The sequence below is a fragment of the Trichoderma citrinoviride genome (genome assembly GCF_003025115.1).
Source record: "Trichoderma citrinoviride strain TUCIM 6016 unplaced genomic scaffold BBK36scaffold_6, whole genome shotgun sequence".
NCBI lineage: Eukaryota > Fungi > Ascomycota > Sordariomycetes > Hypocreales > Hypocreaceae > Trichoderma > Trichoderma citrinoviride.
This window is the reverse complement of record NW_020194714.1, coordinates 479677-504609: the sequence shown is the minus strand read 5'-3', so window position 1 is coordinate 504609 and position 24933 is coordinate 479677. Positions and strand designations below refer to the sequence as shown.

General features: G+C 53.1%; 8 protein-coding genes across 8 annotated transcripts; 1 reads left to right on the top strand and 7 right to left on the bottom strand.

The window, feature by feature from the left end:
- Positions 1–326: 326 nt before the first annotated feature.
- On the top strand, positions 327–2391 carry BBK36DRAFT_1198477 (P-loop containing nucleoside triphosphate hydrolase protein; the record flags this gene model as incomplete). The annotated part of the gene is made up of 3 exons (XM_024897037.1): positions 327–872; positions 932–1143; positions 1413–2391. Exons 1-3 carry the CDS (start codon positions 414–416, stop codon positions 2389–2391), a joined length of 1650 nt encoding a protein of 549 aa, XP_024750126.1. The 5' UTR covers positions 327–413.
- Positions 2392–2693: 302 nt separating this feature from the next.
- BBK36DRAFT_1168328 (hypothetical protein) lies at positions 2694–4182 on the bottom strand (the record flags this gene model as incomplete). The annotated part of the gene is made up of 4 exons (XM_024895167.1): positions 2694–3350; positions 3421–3441; positions 3511–3512; positions 3573–4182. 4 exons carry the CDS (start codon positions 4180–4182, stop codon positions 2694–2696), a joined length of 1290 nt encoding a protein of 429 aa, XP_024750125.1.
- Positions 4183–4732: 550 nt separating this feature from the next.
- On the bottom strand, positions 4733–5773 carry BBK36DRAFT_1158760 (lactate dehydrogenase; the record flags this gene model as incomplete). Its single annotated transcript, XM_024894139.1, has 1 exon — positions 4733–5773. One exon carries the CDS (start codon positions 5771–5773, stop codon positions 4733–4735), a length of 1041 nt encoding a protein of 346 aa, XP_024750124.1.
- Positions 5774–6732: 959 nt separating this feature from the next.
- BBK36DRAFT_1118265 (hypothetical protein) lies at positions 6733–9231 on the bottom strand (the record flags this gene model as incomplete). The annotated part of the gene is made up of 3 exons (XM_024890456.1): positions 6733–8867; positions 8930–9033; positions 9134–9231. 3 exons carry the CDS (start codon positions 9229–9231, stop codon positions 6733–6735), a joined length of 2337 nt encoding a protein of 778 aa, XP_024750123.1.
- A 1713-nt stretch (positions 9232–10944) lies between these two features.
- Positions 10945–12536, bottom strand: BBK36DRAFT_1135176 (glutathione S-transferase; the record flags this gene model as incomplete). Its single annotated transcript, XM_024892549.1, has 4 exons — positions 12399–12536; positions 12103–12335; positions 11556–12029; positions 10945–11490 (listed from the first exon to the last, which is right to left on the bottom strand). Exons 2-4 carry the CDS (start codon positions 12271–12273, stop codon positions 10945–10947), a joined length of 1191 nt encoding a protein of 396 aa, XP_024750122.1. The 5' UTR covers positions 12274–12335; positions 12399–12536.
- Positions 12537–13020: 484 nt separating this feature from the next.
- On the bottom strand, positions 13021–16332 carry BBK36DRAFT_65487 (ubiquitin-activating enzyme; the record flags this gene model as incomplete). Its single annotated transcript, XM_024898442.1, has 4 exons — positions 13021–13749; positions 13809–15798; positions 15862–16238; positions 16327–16332. The coding sequence occupies 4 exons, from the start codon at positions 16330–16332 to the stop codon at positions 13021–13023; spliced, it is 3102 nt and encodes a 1033-aa protein (XP_024750121.1).
- Positions 16333–17448: 1116 nt separating this feature from the next.
- Positions 17449–18142, bottom strand: BBK36DRAFT_3944 (peptidyl-prolyl cis-trans isomerase; the record flags this gene model as incomplete). The annotated part of the gene is made up of 6 exons (XM_024898056.1): positions 17449–17476; positions 17540–17581; positions 17693–17713; positions 17772–17832; positions 17886–17953; positions 18006–18142. The coding sequence occupies 6 exons, from the start codon at positions 18140–18142 to the stop codon at positions 17449–17451; spliced, it is 357 nt and encodes a 118-aa protein (XP_024750120.1).
- Positions 18143–18498: 356 nt separating this feature from the next.
- On the bottom strand, positions 18499–23192 carry BBK36DRAFT_1198452 (hypothetical protein; the record flags this gene model as incomplete). Its single annotated transcript, XM_024897036.1, has 5 exons — positions 18499–18903; positions 19612–20080; positions 20456–20994; positions 21056–22667; positions 22798–23192. The coding sequence occupies 5 exons, from the start codon at positions 23190–23192 to the stop codon at positions 18499–18501; spliced, it is 3420 nt and encodes a 1139-aa protein (XP_024750119.1).
- Between the last annotated feature and the right edge of the window lie 1741 nt (positions 23193–24933).

Genomic DNA, 24933 nt, shown 5'->3' with positions numbered 1-24933 from the left:
CCAGCTGAACTGCCGGCCTTTAAACGGAACTTGATGATCTTGATAGTGTGCCATGAAGGATATATAAACTCAATAGAATGCCGACTGAGCATTGGTTTCTATCATCAGCACCGATAGCTCCCAGCATCTAAAGCCAGAGTCTCATCATCGTCTCAGAGAGAAACTCATCACTTGATCCAGACGTCCACTTGCCACTCCCATCACACGTTTCCACCAACCCACAGGACAGACACCTTCATAACTACTCCAATTACTCTTTACTCAAAAAAGCCAGCCGTCGAATCCAGTTCAGAATGTCCACCCAAACCATGGCCCCCCCCTCCTCCGTCGTCACGAAGCTCTACCAGCAAGACTTCCTCCACTGGTCCGAGCACGACTCGCAGTCGAAGCAAGAAGACGCCCTCGAGAAGCAAATGGCCGAGGTGCCCATCGTCCAGCGCTTCATCCACTGCGACACCACCTGGATCACCGAGTCCTTCACCATCAACAGCCCCCACATGCGCAAGATCCTCCTCCAGGTCCTCGCAGACTACCAGGACCTCGACCTGGAGCTCGACAACTGGACGTTCCGCCCGCCGTACATCCCGCTCGTCCACCGGTGGCAGCGGCTCCAGGACTTTTGCAAGGACACGACCGATGCGGCGTTGGCCAAGGCCGGACAGGAGATGATTGACTTTCTGCTCCCCATCGTCGGGCCGTCGGTGAACTCGCTCGCGCAGACCCGTCTTACGGGCAAAGTCAAGTTTGATTCTCTTTGGCAGATCTTCCCTCCTGGAGAACTCGTCATGACCCAGATCTACGGCCAGGACACCATCTGCCGTGTGCTCAAGCATGAACTGATTGGAAAATCATACTCCTCCCGCGGCGTTTGGGTTATGACATGGAATATGTCGACTGGAACGGTGACCACTGCGGATACCTGACGATGAAGACCAAGATTTCCGGATACGAAGGCTACGCTCGTGCTCATCAGCTGCCGACTTGGCCTATCGCGTACGCTAGCGATCCAGATGCCATCAAGACAAAGATGGTCGCCCGCGGTCGCCAGTTTGAGGACTTGAGGACCTACCACTTTATGCAATACGAAGGCCGCAAGATTGTCACCAGAGGAAGAGGCAAAGAAGAAGAACCAGTGAGCCCTCCGTCTTCCCCCCAACATGGAACTGACATGAATCTCTTTTTTTTTTTTTTCTTTTCTTTTCTACAATCTAACAAGGGTTCCTCCTTTTCCAGGCCTCCGGCAGAGTCGTAGTCGACGCTTTCGCCTACTACGCAAGCTGCAGGGTCGTCAAGCCAGCCCTCCGCCCTCTCGAATCCGAGACCAAGTCCGACACTGAGAAAGACGACGCCGACTCCAACGACGAGGGAAGCGGGTACAAAGTCCGACGCCGCCGCGGCTCGGACTCAAGCAGCAGCAGCAGCAGCACTTCGTCCTCTGACGAACCTGCCGATGCAGACGATGAGCTCAAACTCACCGCCAAGAGCCGCGAGACAAGGCTCGAACGCAAGGAGCATCTCGCCCCCCTGACAGATGAGCAATGCATGATCACCACCCCCTGGGTCCGCGGCTTCGATCTCAAGGCCAAAGAGTGGGCGCTCTTCCTCGTGGAGGAAATGAAGGACATCGTCTGGAACGACGACGCCTTCTCCAACCTCGTCCTCCCCGGCGACGAAAAGGAGCTCGCGTGGTCCTTCATCGAGAACAAGAACTTTGCAAACTCCGACTTTGACGACTTCGTCGCCGACAAGGGCCGCGGCATCATCATCCTCATGTTCGGGCCCCCCGGCGTCGGAAAGACGTTCACCGCCGAGGCCGTCGCCGAAAATGGCCGCGTGCCCCTGTACGCAATGAGCGCCGGCGCCCTCGGCACGAAGCCGCTCGAGGTCGAAGAGGCCCTCGACCGCGCCCTCGAGCTGTGCCGTTTGTGGAACGCGATGCTCCTCCTCGACGAGGCGGATGTGTTCCTGAGCGCTCGCAAGGAGGACACCCTCGCCCGCAACGAGCTGGTGTCCATTTTCCTGACCAAGCTGGAGTACTACCAGGGAATTCTCTTCTTGACGACGAATCGCGCTGCGAGTCTCGACCATGCGTTCCAGTCCCGCGTCGATCTATTTCTACCGTACAACGACCTTACCACGGCGGCTCGACGAAAGGTCTGGCAGAATTTCATCGTGCGGGCTGGTGGCGAGACGAGCTTCGGGGTTGCGGAGGAGGACTACGATCGCCTTGCGGAGTTGAAGCTGAATGGGCGCGAGATCAAGAACTTGATTAAGAGCGCGAGACTACTGAATATGAAGAGTAGACAGCCGGTTACTACGGAGAGGTTGGCGCAGTTGGCGGAGATGAGGATCACGGCTATGGAGATGCTGAATAGAGGAGAGAAGGCTTGATTAAGATCTTTTGAGCTCTTGATCTTGAGAATGGGTGTGGTTTTACTACATGTTATGAGTAATGATCTAGAATCTACGATGCGAGATTGTTTATCACATAGTACAGGCACAAGTTGGAGTTCTTTTCAGATAACACACCAGTTTTGTTAACCAACCTCGTAAGAGGCGATGGCGATCTATCGATCTATAAACCCATTGTTCCCTAGTACCCTTAAGACGCAAGAAAGAAAAGAAGAAAAAGGCAGGACAAGGCTTGAAAGCCAGTCTACCGCCGCCAAGACACAGCCCTCTCAGAAAACAGTTCAGGCAGTGAAGGGAATGTTGTCCGTATAAACGGACTCCAAGTCGACATCCTCGTTGCCAGCGTCCCAGGTGCGAGCCAGGCCCGAGATGGCAGCCAGTCGAATCGCGTTCCACTGGATATCGATCGCGACCTTCATGCGGACAATCTCATCCATCGGCATAGAAAGGCCGAAGGTGTGACCGTTCTCAAGATGTCGGCCGGAGGTACGCAGGGCGTCCGCAGCGCTGGAACCCTCGGACGAAGGAGTGTCCTGCAGAAGTCGCAGGAGGTTCTCCTTCGTGGGCGTCACGACGGCCTGGGGGTCGACGTCGTTGCGCGGCATCAAGTTGAACTGGAGCCAGATGATGCCGTTGTCGTTGTCCGTGGGAGTAATGCGAACACACTTGAAGGCGAAAAAGCATCGCTTCCAAAGGGCGCCGAGGGCTGGGGTCATGCTAAGCATGTTCCAACACTCGTCGGAGCCGCCAGCCGTGAGGAGCATGGACTCAAAGCCTGCGCGGGCCCGCTCATCCATAAAGTCGCTCAAGATGAACCAGAAGGACCAGGAGGACTCAGCATTGTGCTGGGTGGCGGTGGTGGCAAAGGGGAGGATGCGGCAGGCCTCGGGGTTGGCAGCTCCCGTGAGGATGCAGACATTGCCATCGCGGGCGAGAGCCTATAAGAGAGGGTTAGCTGACTACATTTGTGAAGAGTACTAGGTAGTCTGTCAGAGGAGGTTGGCTTACCATTGCCTGCTCGGCGGGATTCTGAGCAAGGCGGGAGGCATCGGCAAGGTCAACAAAGCGAAAGAGGTCTCGAGGCAGCTAACCTCTCACCACTATAACAGACTCAGGTTAGCAAGATAATCAAACCTCAAAGCCCATGGGAGGATACTTACTGAACGAAATGTAACCAGCAGCCTCCACAGTCATGTCCTTGTAGTAGCCACCCTGCTCCCAATCACAGGTACCGATCTCATACACCCTGTGAGTGGGCATCATGCAAAAGTACACAAACTGCATGACGGTGAGATCCTCCACCTCGAATTCGTCCGTCAAGTTGCGCAGGATATCTCCAATGAAGCGGATCTTGTCATCCAGGAAGTCCTGGGGAACAAGGTCGCTGGGGGGCCAGTAGGCCGGATCATCCTCGAGGAAATTCATCAACTGGAGGACAGTGTGGTTAGTGGTGGAGGGACGATGGAGGAAGCTTCGAAGTGCTTCTTCTAGCTGAGTGCCGATGTTCAATCCGAGGAAAGGGCTGTCCTGGGAAGCAATCTCTCGAGTGTCCTCGGCGACAACCTCGACATAGTCGTCTTGGATGCCCTGGGGACGAGGTTCGGGAGTAGTCTCCATCGTGAAGATGAGGCCTTCAACAGTAGACTCCTCCATAGGATCAGGACCGAGGGTAGGGGAAGAGGGTATCGGGATCACTTCGATCTCAACAGGGCGTTGGCCCACAAGGACAGGAAGGATAGGGTTAAGCTGGGGAGGGGGTTCAGGGTGCATCGTGAAGTGCCGTCGATGCGACTCAGGGGCAAGGCAACGAAGAAGGACAGATACGAACCGCGTTGGGAAAGCGAAACAACTTCAGGACTGGACAAATCAGAAAGAAAGTGAGGTAAGAGAAAATCGAAAAGGAAGTGGAAGCGAAAGGAATAGAAAGTGTTTGCAAGCCCACCATTAAATACTCGTGGGTGGTCGAGGCTGGAGTAATAAAGTTCCGGTTCGTCTGAAAGTCGCCGAGGAGGTTTACCGATATACACAGGATCGAATTCACGAAAATAGGGGACAAAGCTCATATACATAATGGAACAATAGTATTTATCAATGATCAAGCCCTCAGATGATTCACGGATGAGTGATTCAGTTATACAATGTCTCTTATGCCTGCAGTTGAAGAAGAATTTGGGAAAATCAAACACCAGTGATAGAAAGCATAGGGCAAGCATGCCCTCCTGACGATGATTCAGAGCTCCAACCCTCAGCCTTGCCATGCCAGCCTCGCCCATTCAAGCCTAATCAGCTCTCACAAGCATTCCCCAGGGTTAAACCCCCATCACACGCCCCTCACGGGCAAGGACTCGACCCTCGTCAGCCTGAGATCCTTGGTCAACGAATTCGTACACGTCCCCGTGTTCATAAACTCCCCAGCATTCCTCAACGTGCACTCCGCAATCTCCTTGAGCGCCTCCTCCGTGAAAAACGCCTGGTGCCCCGTCACAATCGCATTGTGAAACGTCATCAGCCTCATCAGCACGTCGTCGTGGATAATCTCCCCCGAGTGATCGTCGTAGAAAAGCGATCCCTCGCCCTCGTAAACGTCCAATGCCACACCACCCAGATGCTGCGTCTTGAGGGCCCTAATCACGGCCTTTGTGTCGACGAGTCCACCCCGAGAAGTGTTAATGAGAAGCGCCCCAGGCTTCATCTTGGCAAGTGCCTCCTCGTTGATAATCTGCCGCGTGCTGTCCATGAGCGGACAATGAAGACTGATCACATCACTCTCCGCAAGGACCTCATCCAGGCCCTTGTACTCCCCAATGCCCTCAAACGCCTTCGAGACAAACGGATCAAACGCCACGACCTTGCACCCGAACCCCTTCATGATCCGCGCCGTCGCAATCCCAATCTTGCCCGTCCCGATGATCCCCACCGTCTTCCCGAACAGCGTCCGCCCCATCAGGCCGTTGAGCGCAAAGTTGCCCTCCCGCGCGCGGTTGTACGCCCTGTGCGTGTTCCGGTTCAGCGTCTGGATCAGCGCGACGGCGAACTCGGCCACGGCCTCGGGCGAGTACGACGGCACGTTGGCGACCATGATGCCCGCCTTCTCGGCCGCCACCAGGTCCACGTGGTTGAAGCCTGCGCAGCGGAGGAGGATCGCCTTGACGCCTTCGCGGGCGAGGGCCTGCACTACGGGGGCCTTGAGGGAGTCATTGACGAAGACGCAGATGGCGTCGGCGCCTTGGGCGAGGATTACGGTGTCTTCTTCGAGGGGGAACTCGTGGTACACGACTTCGATGTTGAGGGGGGAGGCGGTACGAGCTGCTTCGATGTAGCGCTTGTCGTAAGGCTTGGTGCTAAACACGGCGAGCTTCATGTTGTCCGAGGCACTTTTGAATCATTCAGATGTTGAGTGAAGGGTGACTTGGTTTCGATATCAGCTCGACGGGAAGAGGTGAAGAACAAGATATATAAAAGAGGAGAGAAGAGGAGTCACTGCGAGACATTGCATGTTGGTCCTACCCGAACGGCTTGGCACAGTTGGGCATTCATTCATTAAGGTTTCTGTGGCTGATGATTCGCTCGATGCGACGCATGTACTCTAGCTCTATGCAAAGGACCATTGAAACGTCTTGTAGACTGTACTTAGAGGGTTTGATTCTCTACTACTGCAGTGCTCGTGTTTGCGCTAAATTGTCCATGTCGTCTAGTCGAAAGCTATGGCGATGGAGCTGAGACTATTTCAACCAACAGCCCCTAGGTAAGTCCAGTCAGATCGACAACACCTTAGGGCTGAGGTAGAAAACAAACCCCTGATTCTCGACAATATCCCGCACTTTCGAAAAGGGAGAGAAGGTTGAGCATACAATATCATCCCTCTCTGGTTCATCACTCCGCGAAATAGTTTCCTCTCCGTCAGTATGCACGAGTATATCCATGTTCCGTAGTCTCGTACCTCGGAAATCACAGCATCACATGTCAAAGGGCTCCATTTGCAACGCACTTCATTCTCATCACTCGCATTACACCTCCTCTCCTATGTGGCACCGTGCACTTGTCAGCCTCGCCCCGTCACCGAGACTGCTTTCCTCCATGATCATTTCCCAACACAAAATCATACACATGACATGGCAAGCAAAGAGCGGTCATCAGAACCCATAACCCCTTGGGTGCTGTGGACGCGGCCTTCGTAGCTTCAGAAAGCCAAACTAGTAGTAATAATAAGAATGCGTTTGATTTCGACTGTACAAGATTCAACACGAAATGCCATTCTGCTTTTTAACAGCTGGGAGTTCCCATTACAAGCAGGTTTCAATGGTATGTGCCTCAAGACCCCTATGGCCGACCAAAAGCAGCACCTCGGCCAGCGGCACCTGGAGGCATACCACGGGCTTCAAAAGGAGATCCGCCAAAAGCTTCAGGCGGACCGGGAGGGCCGTTGAATCCACCGAGTCCAGGGGGCATGAAGCCGTGGGGTGGTCCATTGAAGAAGCCAGGAGGCGGCGGAGGCATGTTGCGAGGAGGCATGCCAGCCATGGCATCTGGAGGCGGCATGCCACCAGGAGGGAAGTTGGGCGGGAACATGTGCGGCATGGGGACGTTGCGGTTCAGGCCACCGGGCAATCCAGGTGGAGGCATCATGGGGCCGCGCTGTTGCGGTGGCGGCATCTGGCCTCCGCTTGTCATCCAGCTAGGTGGCATCTGATCCAGCCCGGGAGGAGGAGGAGGTCGTTGCAAGATCTGAGTGGGTTGGCCGAGGCGGGAATCGCGGTCGGCGTTGTGGAATGACTCGTCCATGGGGAAACCAGGAGGCGGCTGGGGACGCATCTGGCGCTGCTGCACTCCCCGCGCCTCTCTCGGCGAAAAGTCCGACTCTTGCAGTGGGACTTGCTTTTGCATCTGGGGTTGCGGCTGAGGCTGCTGCTGGGGTTGGGGCATGCTCAGGGGAGCACTGGGCGCCATTCTCATGAGATTCATCAAGAACTCGGTATTGTTATTATTCCGAGCCTGGTCAGGAATCCCCGAACTCTGGCTGGAGATGCGCTGGTGGTGCCCCACGAGGTCTTGAAGGAGCTGGTCTGGTCGAGCAGTCTGCTGCTGCGGGCGAGGGGCCAGAATTTCTTGAACATGCTGCGGTGGCGGTGGACGACCAATGCCGCCGTTGATTCTCTCTCCACCGTACTGTTGAAACGGCTCTGGAGATGTCAAATTGCTCTTCTTCGCCATCTCAAGAAGGCTGCTCTGAGAAAGAGGGTTGCCCTGAGAAAGCGGGTTACCCTGAGAAAGCGGGATGCCTTGGGAAAGTGGGTTCCCCTGAGATGGGGGAGAAAAGGGCGAGGAAGCCGGGGGAGTGGCAGTCAGCTTTTGCTTCTGAAGTTTGAGTAGCAGCTGCTGGAAGGCCTGCTTCTCTTCTTCAGGGGGAGATGCAAGCGACGAGAGCGGGCCCAGTCCAGGGGGGAACTGCGTGGTGGCAGGCGGTACGCTCGTCGACTGTTCTGCTCTGTTCCGTTGTTCTTCCTGGGGTTGATGGAAGAAAGAGGTGAACCTCGACGACTTGCCCACAGTCTTGGGCCTGACAGCTGCTGCGTCGCTTATTTCGCTGGGAGGAGAATTGGGTTCCAAGGGGCTCTGTAAACCAAAGGCCATAAAGAACTTGTCAGGACGTGACTCAATGGTAGAAGGCTGAGGAGGAGGTTGAGGCTTCTCGGCCTCAGCAGGTTCGGGGGCCGGAGCTGCTGCGGGTGCTGAAGAGTCACCGCCTCCTTTGCCCTTCTTCATCTGCTCCATCCACTTCTGGAAATCTTGCTGTGTATGTGCTTCGCGGAGCACCTCCGCGGGCTCGTCGAACCACTCGGGCTCACGCTCAACGCGCTGCTCGCGATCGCGGGCCCAGCGCCTGTCGGGTGCCCTTCCGTTGGCACGATCATCGGCAGCTTCTGCAGTGTCCCGATCTCTCCAGCTCCTTGTCCGATCTCGCTCTTTTCGCTCGGGCACGGGCAAATCCGTCGCAGTCGACTCTGACTTGTGCCAAGAGTCCACTTTGCTCCTTCCAGCAGCAGTGCGTGTCCGGGCGTCATTTTCGGTATCCTTGCTATCCCGAGCGAAGGGATCGAAAGCTCTTGTCGGGCGTTCGCGAGTGACATCGCGATCGGTTTCCCGCAGTGGCTTCTTCTCATCTCGGAAATTACCACCCATGCGGCCGTGGAAGCGCTCGGCGCCCTCAGCACCAAAGCTTTTGCGGGGTTTGACAGTACTCCAACCTTCGCTGTCTTGATCGTTTTCTCCGCGGCGGCGAGCAGCGTTGGGTGCGCGCAGACGGTCTCCGTCCGCTTCGCTATTTCGGTTGCGCAAGGCGAAACGACCCGTCGTGTCGGCTTCTTTGGCCGGTTTTTCGCCATCCAGCGTCTTGCTCCCTCGGCCAGATGAAGCGAATGCCATCCGAGGAGGGGCAAAGACGATGTCTTCGGGGTCTTGAAGGGTCACATTGTCAGCACCAGAGAACGATGCGCACCATGTCATCTCGAGATTGAACTAACTTGTACTCGTCCGCGAGGTATGGTTGATACCAGGACGGCGACTGGTCTGATCAAGGAGTGGATTGTCCAGAGACCGAGGTCGATCGTTGGCCGTCTTGTTCTGCGCTCGAGCCTGGTCCGGGGGCGGCCTGTAACACATGTGCGTCAGTTTGAAGAATCCCGCCAAAGCAGCCATCTTGGACGCCTGTCCGTGTGCTCACCCCATCCATTCCTCGGCCGGCGGCAGTTTCTCGGGTTTGACGCATAGCGGCGACTCCCTCAAGAAGAGCAGATGCTCTGCGGTATATCGAATGGCCATATCAGGGCGACAAATGCGCGACGCTCATCCGGCGAATTTTCCGACTAGTTTGCTGGAGGAAGTGGTCGAACTCGTCGAATAGCTGGCTGACAGCCGCAAGGGGTGGAGGGATTGGAGCCTAAGCGTCGACGAGGGTTATTCGAGAAGTAGTCCGGTTTTGTGGTGGGGTGATTCGTGTGTGCGTCAATCGAGGAGCTCTGCAGGACCGCAGGATATCAATGCCGTACACAGGCAAATGCTTGGTAGTCGGCAGGGGTTCTGCGACTGGAGGTTTAGGCAGAGGCCATAAAAGGACGCGTTGCAGTTTCGAGGAGGGAGGCCGAGTACGGAGCTGAGCAGCTGGTGCTAAGCAGGACGGGAAATGACAAAGAGGAGATTGGTGGAGGAGGGAGTCAACTGGAGCTGTTGCGAAATGAGGAACACGTAAAGACGAATTCGTCGTACAATAAGACTGCAGAAGGCGGTTCGAGAGGGAGGAAGAAGAGAGAAAGGGGGGGTGCAATTATGAGGTGCAGCTTGAGCTGTGCGCCTGTGCGCGGGGGAAGAGTCGGGCGGTCGAGCGGGAAAAAGACGATGTTGGTTCAGGGGGGCTTTGTCAGGATTTGCGCGGTCGATTTCGTGCGAGTTGTATACGGATGCTGGGATCGATTCGAGGCGTGGCTGGCAGAGACGGAGGAGTTGAAAGGCGGTCGGTTGGGAGAGGAGGTGGAAATTTGGCGATGGTGATGGGAGCAGATTGCGTTTTGGGTGGGGACTCGGGCTACCTTGCCTTGGTTCGGCGGGAGAAGAGAGAGGAAGCGCAGAGACGATTTGCTAGCGGCGGCCACAGCGCTGGAGGCACGGACAGCTGGTGCACAGGCGCTGTAGAGAGCGGCTAGCGGTGCCGTTTCAGTGGACGGGGGGGCCGAGGCTTCAGTGGAGGGGCGGCAAGCGAGGCGTCGTCAGGCTGCAAGAGGCCTGATGTGAAGTCGAGGCGTTGATGTGGATTGTTGCTGTCTCGTGATGATGGCTTCATCAATATGAAGAGGCCAATTGTTCTACCTCATGCTCTCCAAGCGAAACATACAGGCACCAAGAGACGCCAACGTATCGCTTCACGTGTGCAAACTGCCGTCTTGAGTTCGAAGAGCAAACAACCTGTCGATGGCGCCAATCACGTTGATCGACGACTATCCCAGATCAACTTCAAGAGGCGCTGAACTCGACAAGATTGATAAAAACATATACTTGAACAGTACAGGTGGACTCGGGATAGTTGATGAGGACCCTACACTTGGACTGATTGGGCTATTGTGCCACTTGTTTGGAGCCTTTGACTGGATGCTGGAGTTGCGGCCATTGCTGATCTTTTCATTGTTTGTTGAAAGAGTCTCTGGAGGGTGGACTTCTATTCAAGTCAATTCATTAATACCTTTGGTGTACGGGGTAAAGTAAGCTGCAATCACGCTCCGAGGAAACGTAACAACTTCTTCAACGGTGCGGAGCAGACTGTCAGCTAGCCAAAAGACGATGCTTTTCTCTTCCTCACGCCGCCTGATTAAATCGCATCTTAAATAACGCTGGTAAAACAAATGATTCCCGTCCATTCTAGTTCATCTCCCCCAAGACAATCAAGCACCATCATAGGGTAAGGTAAGTCACCTCAGTCCATGCCATCACCCAATCCCCCTCCAATCACACCAACCCTCATCCAACCCTCCACACCAGATCAATTTACACCCTCGCCACCACAGCGCGCACCTCCTCCTCCAACGGCAGAATATGCGGCACCGGCCCAACAGGCGTGATGCTGAACGGGTTGATCTGCGTATGGCTCCTCGTGTAATGCCACTTGATGTGCTCAAACTGCGTCGTCTGCCCAAACGCCGCGTTGCCCCAGTACAGGTTGCGCATCCACCGGTGCAGCCGCGGGTACCCGCTGCGAATGTCGCGGATGTTGCACTTGAAGTGCTGCACGTACACGGGGTCGAAGCGCACCAGCGTCACGTACAGCCGGATGTCGGCCTCGGTGAGGGCGCTGCCGAAGTAGTAGGGCCCCTGGTCCGCGACGGAGGCGAGGTGCTGCTCTGCGCGGTCGAGGGCTTCGAAGAGCGCGATGACGGCCTTTTCGTAGGCTTCGGACGTGGTGGCGAAGCCGGCCTTGTAGACGCCGTTGTTGATGAGGTTGTACGTCCACTCGTTCGTCTCGTCAATCTGGCTGCGGAGGTTCTCTGGGTAGAGGACCACGGAGCGGTACTTTTCCTCGATGAGGTCGTCAAACTAGATAATCCACCATTAGCCACTCATCCTCATGAAAACTCCCCGTTGTCGATAGATAGACTCACCTCTGTCCCCAGCATGCGGACAATCTCGCTGCTCTCATTGTTGACAATCTGCCGCGTCTTCTTATCATACAGCACCGGCACCGTAAATCGGCCCGCATACTCCTTGTCCGACTCAAAGTATACGTCCCGGATATGCGTGAAGCCCTCGTGCAGAGGATCCGGAATCACATTCTCGCCCGGAGCGTCCTGGTCCTCCGCGGTCGCGAACCGCCACCCCTTCTGCCCCAGGTGCCAGTGCACCACCGAGAAGGAGATGATGTCCTCCAGGCCCTTGAGCTTCCTGGTGATGAGCGTGCGGTGCGCCCAGGGGCAGGCGTAGCTGACGTAGAGGTGGTAGCGGCCTGCCTCCGGGGGGAACTGGGCGCCGGCTTCGCGGGAGATCCAGTTGCGGAATGAGCTGACTTGACGCTTGAACTCGCCGGTCTTGTCGCCGGGCTTGACCCAGTCGGTGATTTTGGTCTCTTCGCTGGAAGGCTGCAGTTCGGGTCTGTCAGGACCAGTCCAAATACTTCAATAGTAGAGAGGACTGAAGTGCTTATGTACTGACCATCGTGATATGTCTCAGCTGTGATGATACTGATCTTGCAGTCTTGCTTATTGTTCGGCTTCTTGCACCAATAGTAGACAACGTCGAATATGTCAAACCCTTCGCAAAGTAATTATTCTTGATCAAAAACCTCAGAGGTCGTATTCTCAACTGTCGTTGTATCAAACTCATCTCAATAACTTTCTCGTTCAACCAGAGCACACCCAACCTCTATATATACTTGTCACTCTCTTTCAAATCCTCAACGTCAACACCGCCAAGGGCCACCCCTCTCAAGCCCACAACGCAATAGACAAAAATCCTTCCACGCTTTCTCAGCTGCTTAGCGTAATTAGTCCACAGATCTCTACAGTATAGTCTATCTGTGACTACGTTCTGACTTAAGCATTGCTAAAAGAACTCGGGCAACGGGACGCTGCACCTTAATAATCCGCATCCACTCGATAGAGAACATTCCAAATCGCCTGTCCTGGCGGAATAATGGCGCGCTTCCTAATTGTGACGTAACAGCGGGCATTAGCGCCTCTCGTCTTTGATCACTCAGCCATTCTGCGTATTTAGTCATCATCACGGCAGTTGTACCCAGATGCGCTCCGTGACATTTATCGCGGTATCATTCAAGGGTGAATCAACATCGCTTGATACCAGGGTCTCTATAGTTATCCATTTCTTCATCATTAGGTAGATAATTGATGCAAGCCAGTGACAAGGCTAATCCATCCATTGCCCGTCATGTGCCCCCCTTTCTGTTCATGGTCGAAGCATCATCACAGTGGAATCATGCGCAGTTCAGCCAAAATAGAGAAGAGGAAAGATGCAAGGCACGAAAACCATATATATGCCATTCTTGTGTGGTCCAAATATCTACTTATGTAGTTGACGATTATTGAGTCGCGAGTCTATGTAACACTGATCAAACTATTCAAGCTTCACCTTGATATACGGAACCTCCACGTCGTTCTCCTCCATATCCTCTGCCACAATCTCAAAGATCAGCTCCTTCTGGTGAGGAGGAATTGGCTTCTTTGAAATCAGCTCCACCAGTTCGCTGAGCTTGAGCGGGTAGCGCTCCTTGAGCTTTGAGGGCGGGTAGAAGCTTGCATACAGCAGGCTGACGCCCGAGCTGAGCATGCTCACGCTGAGTCCCTTCTTCTCAAAGTAGTCAATAAGCTCTTTGAGCGTGATGTTGTCCACCTCGAACCGGTCCCAGATCTTGTCAAGCGTCACCTTGCCATCAGGGCCCGTGTACTCCACCTTGGGACTGGCAATGGGCTCACTAAAGCCGAAAAAGGGCAGAGCCAAGTTGATGAAACCGTTCTTGTACTGCTCGATATCATCCTTGCCGTCAATGATCTTGTACAGCTCGAAGATGACCAGGCCGGTGACAAGGGCCGTCGTCGTGGCAATGGCCGGGATGATCTTGCCTGCAATGAACTTGGTCTTGTGTCGATCGGCAGGCTCAATCTTGTAGTTCTCGGCTCTTAGGTTGCTGCAGGCAGTGATGAAGTCGATGTGGTAGTTGGTGTCGTCGTCCTTCTCGAACTCGACAGGCTGCAGCTGGAAGCCTGCAAGACTGCTAGGCGGTGGAAGGCTGGCGCTGAGCTCTGTGAGCTCGTTCGTGTCATCAAAGCTGCTGGCATTGGGATCCTGAGACACGAAGTTAGTACTGTGATGCACATTATTCTCAGTTAGAAGCCTGGACTTACAGGTTCCTTGTCATCCGCTTGGATCTTGACGTTTGAGTCGGGAGTAAAGTCAGGCACAATAACATTCTCCAGCTCCTTCAAGTAAATGGACTTGTCATTGCCGGGCGACTTGATGTTGAAGTTGTACGCATGAAGGTTTGCGGCGGCAATGATGAACCCCAAGTGCGTTTCGTTGTTGGGATCAAACTTGAGCGCATCGGGGGCTCTCTTCGGGCCGGACCAGAAGGGAGTGCCACCCGAGGTCACGGAGTCCTTGGGGAAGTTGTACAAAAGCTGCTGGACCTTGTTTGAAAACTCCGTCTCAAACAGTTGGCGAGCCCAGGCAATGCAGTCCTCAAAGGTCCGGGGTCGCTCGGTGGTCAGGTAGTTGCGGATCGTCTCCAGTGTCTCCTTCTGGTTGCCGCCTTGCTTCAAGGTAGCCTCGATGAAGTTGGGCTGAGTCAGGTATAGGTTGACAGTCTGGGGAGCTTTGACGAAGCACTTCTCAAACATGTACTCCTTGGCCCAGGCAATGGTATGCTCAATCTTGTTGGGGAAGCTTCGGATCGTGCACATGGGGAATTCCTTTTCAGGGGGGTCATGCGAGGAGGAGTAGGACTCTGTCAGGCGGGGCAGGACAACCTGCGTGTTGCCCTTGGTGCCCAGGGTTCCACTCTCAAGCAACGGCTTATGGTAGAATACGCACTTCCTATCAACGTAGGTTCGTGCCTCGACATTGTCGAGAGCGTTGGTGACTCCATCCAAGCTCTTCCAGAAGGCGTCATCAAAGACGTGCTCGGTCTCGGGGCTAACGCGCTCTCGCAGCGTCTCGATGTGGCCTTCCAGCTCTGGGTTCATTCGCTGCACGGCCTTGGCAGCGCAGTCGCTCTTCATGCTGCCCACATCGGCGGCTCGAAAGAGGAACTGTCGGTTGAGGTTGCTCTTCTCGATGGAGTCCATGTCGGTGACATAAATCTTGCCGTTGGGCCCAGTTCCCAGGCCAATCATGGCCCAGTTTTTGAGCATCTCACAGCCGATGGCACCCGCACCAACGAGGAATTGCTTCATATTGGCAATCTTCTCCTGGAATTCGGTGCCAAAGACGGCGATCTGGCCATCATAGCGGCTGCCGATGGGCTTGCACAGCTCGGGGCTTCGCTTGGTCGAGGTGGGCAGTGACTCCAGCGAGTCAAAGTACATCCATTGCTGAATGGGGTTGAACTTGCCAGACACGGCCTTGAGGACCTCCTGGGCGGCGATACCACCGAAGAAAGCTGCCATGGGGCTAAGGTCACCACGTGCCTGGAAGCTGAGCTCTTTCAGGAGCTTCTCGTCGATATCAATCTCGAGTTTCTCGTCCGCAGCAAATTTCTTGGCGGCCTCCAGGACAACGACGGCATCCTTCTCGTCCATGGGATTCGGCAGTCGTCCTTCGGCGACCTGGAAGGCATGAAGGGCCTGGAATCCCAAATGCAGCTGCTGCGGTCGGTCGAACTTGGCGTAGTCAGAGATGAGGAATTCTGGCTCTTTGAGAGCGGCTGTGAAGCTCTTGAAGTCGACAACCTTGGGCATCTTGACCTGCTGGTAGACGCCTCCGCGCTGGTACTGTCCGAGACCCGACACATCGCCAATAGAGAAGGTGTATGGACCCTTGACCGTGATCTTACGCGGCTCGCAGCCATTCAGCGCCTCCATGCCCTCGATTTCGGAGAATGTGACGTAGTCGCCATCTTCCAAGCCGTGTCGGGTATCGTCGAGTGCCGAGACCAAACCCTCTTCGTCGATGCCGGCAATGATGCCGCTCACGGGAGCTTCGCCGGTCTGGTCAATGATTGTAAACTTTTCGCCGAAATCGCAAAAGATGGAGCCAAACAGGCCAAACGTGTCGACTACGACAACGAAGATGCCCTTGGAGTGGCAGTAGTCGCCCACAGCCTTTTGTGTCGAGATCGGGGCATTTGTAAGCACCACCACCTGGTACTTGTCAAACTGCGAAAAGTTGTCCTCGATGCTGCTTGCAAGTTAGCCTAGACTCTTTATAAAATCGAGCATTATACATCTCGTCCGGCCGTACCTAGGAGACTGGTGGACTTTAACGGGCGTGTAGGCGTTGAGCTCTGCGACACGCGGGGCCGTAACCTCGTCTCGGGGCTTGCCAACGTCCTCGGGCGTCAGGAAGAACTGAGCCGAAAGATCGGCAATCTGGACCGGGGCAGGGTCGTAGAGCGTCAGGCTCTTGACACCGGCCAGCGCAATGTTCTTGGCAATCTCGACACCGAGACCCTTGAGACCAACAACGAGGATGTTGGAGGCGCCCATGCGGCGCATGGCCTCGTGGCCTAAAACATAGAGCTGTCGGCTGTATAGAGACTCGTCGATCTCTGTGGTTCCGACGACGGAATCATCGACTTGCATTCTGGTCGCAAGATCAACCTCGGGAAGCTTGGCGGCCTGATGAGTTGAAGAGCGTCATGGTCAGTCTCGGGGATCTCCCATGTTTCTCACGGCGGGGTAATGGGAGGGAATCCTGTAGACTTACGGCCATGGTCCGCTTGAGGTTCTGCTGTGACTCTCCCTCAGAGAGCCTTCGCTTCGCCAGCGCTCCTGAGCTGGACTGAGACGAAATCTTGGATATGGTGATCCAGCACCTAGGTCGAGCGTGACCTCACCCAGATGCTGCTGAACAAGAGGAAGAAGAAGGCTGGAGTGGTGAGCGTTTCTTCGAGTTGGCCGTGCCAGAGAGCGTCGTTTTCAAGCAGTTTCTCGCCGGCAAAGGACAAGAAAAGGCTGGTGGGAGAGAGGATTAGAAGCTGGTTTGTAATGACCAACAGGTTGCGAGATCCAGAGGTTGTTTGCTGCGACTCGCCAGGCTCCAGTTCTTCTGATGAGGTAATGTGGCTCCTGTAATCGTGCGTTTTGCTGCTGACACGGGCCAGAGTGTACAGTGTACAAAGTACTTCCTCCAAAGTACCTACCGAGAAGAGAGGCAAAGGAAGGAGCTGAGGCAAAGCAAGTGGCGGGGCAACGAGGGCGGGGCAGCGCCGTTCTGATTGGCCAGGCTGCCATTGCTGCCCAGCTCTTAGAAATCCGGCAAGAACAGGCACATCGTTGGAACAGGAGTTGTTGGTTGGGACCTTGTTGGAAGCTCGGGCGTCTACCGCGTTTATTCAGACTTCATGCGAGCAATTACGCGACGATTTAGATAGTAATTGGCAGTTTATCATGAAGCTGAGCTCTACTGGCGCATCTGGGGTTATACCGACAGGTCCGGGAGCTTGGGATTCATTGTGGAGGGGTAGCACTCCAGCTTCGTATAGCTTGCGAGGGGGCAGCAACGCGCACGCAGGCAATTCTCCGAGGCAAGAAAACCAAAGGGATTTGGGCATTGAAGAAGCTTCGATGCATGCTGGGCGTCACTTATGCTTCAGTCTTGGCTATCAAGCTTCAAGGCGTCAACAGCATCTGCAAATGCATCTCTAGCTACCAGAGACTGTGTATGCCTTACAGGTAGGTAGTCACAGGCGAGCCATGACGAGTATATCGTGCTTCGGGAGCGCGCGATAATATGAATCTTGTATTTTGGGAGATATCCAATCTTCACTTATAGTATCCAAAAGAGTGTATTCCAAAATCGCTATCGGCTCGTATCCGGATCGCAAATCTATCGGATCTCCTTCAGGTGGACGTCGCTGCCAACAGTATGTTAGACACGCCTCTTGCGCTCGTCCGTTGAATCGGCTGCGATTACTTACAAGATAAGGTCCGACCGAGCAGGAATGATGGGAGGATAGCCCCTATTGAGATGTCAGTCAACTGTTCAGTACATTTCCTGGTTGGGCGTATGTCATCTTCTTCCGAGCCAAGCGAGCTCTCCTTAAGGATACGGAAGTGGGCTGTTTGCTTACCTCTCGCCATAAGCTTCGTGGCTGTTAAAACCTCCATTAGCAGCACGTTAGGAGAGACGGATCTGATGGATTTACATACAAAGGGATATCAAGCCTCGCTTTCTCGCCGACTTTCATTTGAGGGACACCTGCATCCCACCCTGCGCGCCGTCGTCAATATAACCTCGTAGACAATCGGCAGAGCGGATCGTACCTTGGATGACTCTGCCAACGCCAATCTTGGTCACAAAGTCCTCATGTCTGTCGTACGAGGAGTCGAATCTAAACCATATTGAGCAACAGGCAAATCGTAGTATTCGGCTAGAAAACTCACTTCGTTCCCTTGTTATCCGGCTTGGAGGGGTCTTTCAGCCAACCTGTATAAGCCATAACAACAGTGTCGCCTTCCTGAGGGTTGGGACCAGAGCCTTCCTCAAGGGTAGTCTTGACAGTATCGCTCGGGCGGGCCATTGTAATTTTTCTTGAATTCTTTGCAAGAATAAGGACTCAATTCAGGCGAAAACAAAGAAGGGGGCGTATACTGGAGCTTTTAAATCCACACGCATATCGGCCCCATCCAGCCAGGAGGTAGACTATGTCGGTGGGGTTTCCAAACGGTCTTTCTTCCGAGCTGATCCATGATGACGACTTTGGCGTAAAGTCGAGTGAGGGGGTAATGCCACGTTGCTAGTATCCCTAATAAAGTGTCTTACGGAATGCTCCTCAAGGATTCGCTGCGTGCAAGTAGCCCCGCCGGAATTCTGCGATTCCTTGGCTGAAATTCTCCATCAGCCGTAGGTTTGTCTGCATGTAGACTAAAGCTTCAACTAATATGCGCTTGGCCAAGGGCCGCCTCTGGCATCCATAGGTGTACGGTCGACAGCAGGCATTTTGGACGGATCGACCCCTATCAAGAGCAGGCGCCCATGGCGAGTACCAAGAGCGACTCGAGATGTTGCGCTATCGATATCTGATGCGGAGATTCGATATGTGGGTGGTAGCCAAAGCATTCTGCACGAGTCCCATGTAACCCACTCTCCATCATTGCTGAGACCAAGACCAGGAATAGTTGCCGTCGTTTGAGTGCTGAGCGGCAGCTTTACTCCAATATCAGTGGGAGTTGAGCTACATGTAGGCGGATCGAACGTAAGCGTGCCCACATTGGTTATCAAGCTCGAACAGGTAGAGTCGAATGCCATATGATTCGCAAGCCCACAAACCCCAAGGAGTTCCTGAACACAGTTTCCGGTTGCCACAGTCAAGAATCGAATCTTGATTTTACTTGACTCGTAGAGAAGGACGAGATATTTCTCGTCGGGAGAGAATAAAAGCTGGCTGATCGTGCTTCTGCTATTGGGTGGGATTTTGTAGGTTGCTATGCAGGTTAGGGTATTCATTTCCCAAATTTTGACCATCGATTTCGAGTAAGAAGCCACCCAAGAGCCATTTGCCGACGTTGCAATAAGCCGTACGGGTTCCGGGTGTGGTTCGCTCATCTCAGAGCAACTATTCGTTGAGTGATGGAACACCCGCACAACTCCATCGTCGCAAGCAAGAATGAGCCCGGTGCCATCTGGTAGATATATCGATTGAGAAATAGCGTAGGTTTCGCTGCAGAATGAGCCTAGAAGCTCCAATGTCGCTGTATCCCAGTGCCTGAGAGTACCTTCCCTGGTCGTTGACGTCAATGTAGTACTGTCTGGCGAAAATGCGATAGATGCTACAGCATCACTATCGCCTTGCGATAATGACTGGCAGTCCCCAGTTGCGATGCTCCAAAGCTTGAGAATAGCAGTCTCCCGGTCAAAGGCTGAAGAGAGTAGAAACGAACCATCTGGCGAGATCTTGACTGACTTTGGCCAGCCAAACAGACCATCTGCATGGTGAATAACATGGTCATATGGTGCCGTGGGAATAGCTTGAGGGACCATCATAGGTACCCAAGCGAAGATCTGGTGATCCGTACCCGTTGCTAGACAGCTTTCAGAGTCAGTATCCCAAAGCCTCACTGTGTGGTCTCCAGAAGTAGTTATGACCCTCCTCTTGTCAGTGGAAAACATAACTTCGAGCACTGCGCCTTCATGGCTTTCCATATTCGATCCCTGTGATTCCACTCTGGTATCCCAAACTTTCAATGTATCAGTGTCAAGCGATATCAGCAGCATCTCATCAGACGAATAGGCAAGTCTGGAAATACCCGCGGCATGGCCGTCATATATTGCAATGCAAGTCATTTCGCAGGCATCCCAGATCCTTATGCTCTTATCGTAGGAAGCTGAGGCAATCTTGCTCTCGTCCACTGATAGGATGATATCAGATATGCTACCGCGGTGGCCTTCTAATAGAGCATCGCAAGTGGCCCTTAGGATATTCCAAATGCCGATAGTGTAGCCAATGCCACCATTCCCTCTGACAGGACAGATGAGTCGAATGCTGTCAGAGAAGAAGTTCGAACGTCCGTTGACAGTCGGGATGGCTCCTTGTGCTATCCAAGAATCGCCAGAAAGCAAATCCAGAAATCTCATTATGTAACCGTCGTGAATCACCAGTGTTCGACCATCAGGAGAGAAATCGGCTCCGTTAACAATTGCCTCACTGTCGTCGATGAGCTCATAGCGGGTTGTCCTTGAACTCAGAAGCCGAATGATGCGACGATCAAACAGTGTTAAAACCATCGACCCATCAGGGGAGAACTTCATCAGCTCGTCGTCCTCTCTGTATTCGTAGATTGCGACGGGCTTGTCAAAAGATCTATCCCATATTCTCAAAGTCCCATCCTTGGACGCTGAAGCGAATTGCTGGCCATCCGCTGAAAACACGGCGCAAGTAATGGTGTCAGTGTGACCTCTGTACTCTCCAATGCAGCTTCTGGTTGTAGCTTCCATAATCTGGAGCACATCATGGCCCGTTATGTACAGTAGTTCTGTACCGTCGGGCGAAGTTCTGACAGATTTAGGCAAAACATTGTTGTGGGTGGCGACACAAGATGCCGATTTCAAATCCCAGACCTTCATTTTGCCTCCGAACGTGGGTAGAGATATAAACCTATCACTAGCCGGGATAGTGATAATCTGTTCGGACGATGTAACCTGGTTTGCAAGGGTAGCCAGACACGGGTCCCAGTGGGATGGCATCTTTGGCAAGGTACGGATCCATGTCGGAATGCTCGAAGCGAACTGTTGTCTCACAATGCTTTTCTCCGGAGCAAACATTAAGGCAGAAGAATATATCTGGAGTGGTGCTTTGTTCAACGTCATAACATTGGCTAGAGTGAATCGACGTGCGTCCTGTAGAAAGCTCCCAATAGCCTGTGACTTTGGCCCCTTCCCATTGTTCCGTTAGTTATCTATGCCATTGTCCCCCATAAAACGATGCATTACTCACCTCGAGCTTGCGTAGCAAGGCGTCCACCATATGAACGCTCTCTGCGCTTTGTCCCATTAGAGCGAGTGCTTCAAGCCAGTTCAGCAAATAGATGGATAGGAACTTATGTGTCTCATCATGATCACATATGCTCCGATTGCTCATGGCCAGATGATAGACCCAATATGTGCAAGCATATTTGACTGCATTGGGTAGGCACGCATCAATAGTCTCTTGGCTTATGTCTGATCTCAATACCCCTGGAGATCTTAGAGAGCAGATATCTTCTTTAAGAACTTGGTTTCTGGATAACGATCTGATGCATTGCAAGAACAGCGTCGAATGGGCCTCCTTTTCATTTATCCAGAACGGATATGTATCCAGGTCAAGCTGTTTCTCAGGATCGACTAAGAAATCTCGGAAAGAAAGATGTAAGAGTCGCACAGGGGCATCTAAGTCGCTAGGAACTCCAAGTACCGAATGCAACATGTCGAGTTGGTCCTCGATAACGTCTGTAGAGACACTGAGGATTTGGGCGAGACTCCGTATGGACAAAGGCTTCGCTAGCGTGATGATTGATCCGATCAAGTATCTGAATTTGTTCATCACTTCCTGTTTGCTTGATAGAGAAAGACCAGCAGTCAGGCGATCCAAAACTGGGCGGTATGTCATATCGAGGCCGGATAGTTTCGCATCTCGGTATTCGAGTAACCGGTTTAGTTGATGTGGAGGGCCTCCTAATCTTCGATCGTTAAGGAAACGGCAAATTGTTGCAGCAACAATGAACAAGGGAATGGCTGATGCGACTAGCTTCTGTATGACATCTGCTCCGGGCCAGTCGTCTGATATCTTGCGATGTTGTGTTACAGACTTGTTGTAGTCCTGTTTGATCGTGTCCAGCTGGTGACGCATGAATAGCTCAATGTCATGCTCGATTGTAGGAGTTGACACCACTGCAAGAAGCATATTGTCATATTGCCCGCTAATATCTTCGAAACCTAGTCGAATTGGCAATTCTGGTCTGCTGGTGAGGAAAAATTTGAGTCGTGGGTTTTTGGTCTGTTGAGCTTTCGAGAGGATATTGATCAGCGTCCTCATGCTTGCTTCGAGGCCACATTCGTCGAGGGCGTCGATCACGATTAGCAAATCTGATGACTGCCAACTTCCTGGGTCGCGTCTCAAAGGGTCCAGGATTAACATTTGGAATTGATCACCTAGGGACTTTTCGTGAATCTGGGGCTCGAGTTCAAGGACTTGGCGGATTCTCGGAGCGAGAGAGGGCATCCGCCGAACCAGCTGAGCAGTGAGGGTAGTGAACAAGAAAGTCGTCCTGCCGCGATCACCTTCGCCCCTCTTGAAGAAGAAACTAGCACCCAGAATGTTGTCACTAGAAAAAGATTGAGCGATTGTGCGGGAAATGGTCGACTTCCCAGTCCCTGCCATGCCGTTCAACCAAAAGATCGACTTGCTGTCAGGGCTGGTGCTCCAGTGTTTTATTTGTTGGATAATTTGACTCCTGGTGCCTGGGAGGCAATAAGCTTCCTCGCTGTCGACATTCGAATCGAAGGAGGCAGCTTCTGCAACTCGAAGCTTTGAAAGAACAAATTCTTGATGGACGTCCAGGAGGATTGACCTGCAAGAGTTAGTACTGGAAGCTATGGATGGGTAGGTAGGAGCAGACGACAATCGGCACAGATTTTGATGGCTATGCTTAGCTGGGAAGACCGAGGGATAAGGGGCTCAATAGGTAGCCGGTATCTTACGTTTGTTCGATGTTGATGTTCATCAGAATGTTGGCCTTTTGCCGCTCAATTGCAGCAACAATCTCGTGAATGTCCCTTCTTTTAAATGGCCATATCGCTCTGGCATGCTTGGCACCCAGATCAAGCTTTGCCACCAGCTCAGCGAGCAACCTGCGGAGATCGAAAATCGCTTGGCGTAAGGGTTGTGACTCGAGTTTGGAGGATCCTTTCGGGCTTCTCAGCAGCGATTCGAGCTCCTTGACAACGGCCGTGAGCCGATCAACCTCCTTGAGCAGCTTTCGCACATCTTGAGGGGCGTTCTTGACATCCACACAATAGATGGAGCACATAACCCCGATCTTGATGAGGAGGTCAACGACCTGCGAGATGTTGGAGAAGAGCCCCAAAACGTCCATAATGAAGCCATAGATGCGGCGGAGGAGACAAGGAGAGGAGGTAGAGGAGGCCTGGAGAAGACATTGTTGAGACGTGGACGAAGTGTATAAACTGGGAGGGTTATTCGCCGCCCAAGGTGGGCGGTTGAAGCGATGTTTCGATAGGCACAGGCGGGGTCGGCCAGGTCATTGATTCGTGATGCCTGCAGGCAGTCAAGTCAATTCTCACATTTTGCACAACCAACACAATCTGCAGCAACCCTTGCTTCCGACAAGGGCAGCATTTCCCCGGCCTCTGCGCGCAAGGGATTGGCGGACGAGTCCCAGTTATTGTCGGCGTCACCCAACAAATAACGGGAGCCGATTAAGCGCCGACTCCAAAGCGCCGGCATGTGGAAATCGTTGTCTTGCATTTGGCGGCGGTTGTCCTGCGTCTGGTGGCGGCAATCTTGCATGATGTTGTGCGACAGATTGATATGTGGATTGAAAGAGCTCGTGAAGTCCAAGTGAACCGATTTATACTGAGGAAAATGGATTCTGCCAAGCGGTCAACGAATTTGGCAGGGCTGTGAACCGAGTCACTACAGTGTCAAGTATAACTCAACAGGTGCTTGCTTGACAATCTCCGTCCCTCGTAGGAGAAAGGCTTCGTCATAGAGTGGACATACCACTATGAGATATGAGAAAATCCAGTCGAGATAGTACTGATGTCTTCGGTGAGCAGGCCAGGGTTAGGGTTGCTGAGGTGGTGAAGAATTGGGGAGACATGATAATAGACAAGGACAAACACCAAGCACAGGCTTCCTCCATTCTGACGGGTTATTCACTTTCGACACTTGACAATTTGCAGCCTAGAATAACCTTATTAGCTGTTCGTGATCTAAGAAGAACCATCATACTTCGGTCTCCTCGTTGTAAACATCGTCTTGGAATGAGAAGGGGCAATATCTGTACATAACTCCATACACTTCAGTGTCTTGGCCATATCCAAGTTCTTTTTCGGATTACTGTGATGATTTAATTGCATTAGTATCGCCATCTGTCGGGAGTTCGTGTCTTCCGATGATAAACTGGCAAAATGTCGAAATTGAGTCGTGACATTCGAGGTAGAGATTGGCGAGAAAAGTGTCTGCGGCAACCCCCAAAGAGCCGACCGACCTCCAGAGAAAGTCGAGAAGAAGAAGGAAAATTTGAGAGGCTTGGTCCAAGCTCTTCAAGAAAAAAGACTGCCATGTCACGGATCAGCTGGGGAATACTGGGGGGCATATTGACACTCATAGAGCAATGTGAGGCATCGGAGAGCGGCAGATCAGGGAGCATCTTCAGCATGAATAACCCACTTGCTTTGTGACATACTCATCGCTATTGTCGCATGTATGAACTACTGTATAACAACATCCATCAAGGTAGGTAAGGTATGCTCTGTACCAGTTCACAACAGAGTATGCCGTTGTGGAGTCGTGCAGTGAGAACACTGAGCTCTAGGCAGTCATGCAAGAGCAACCGCAATATCGTAACGAGGGAGGAGAAACCAGCAAAACCTACGTAGATACGACAACATTGACAAAGTTTTGCATAGCTCATCTTCTTCTACGCTCAACGCAATGCCAAAACGATCATACGTACACGTCGAGCTATTCTCCTACCGCAGTTCCAACAACCTCCTATAAGATCAACGCCTCACCACCGGTCCTCTCGAGATTATATCCTCAAATTTTGGATATTCTACACACACTCTTTTGTCTGGGTATCTTTTCATCGC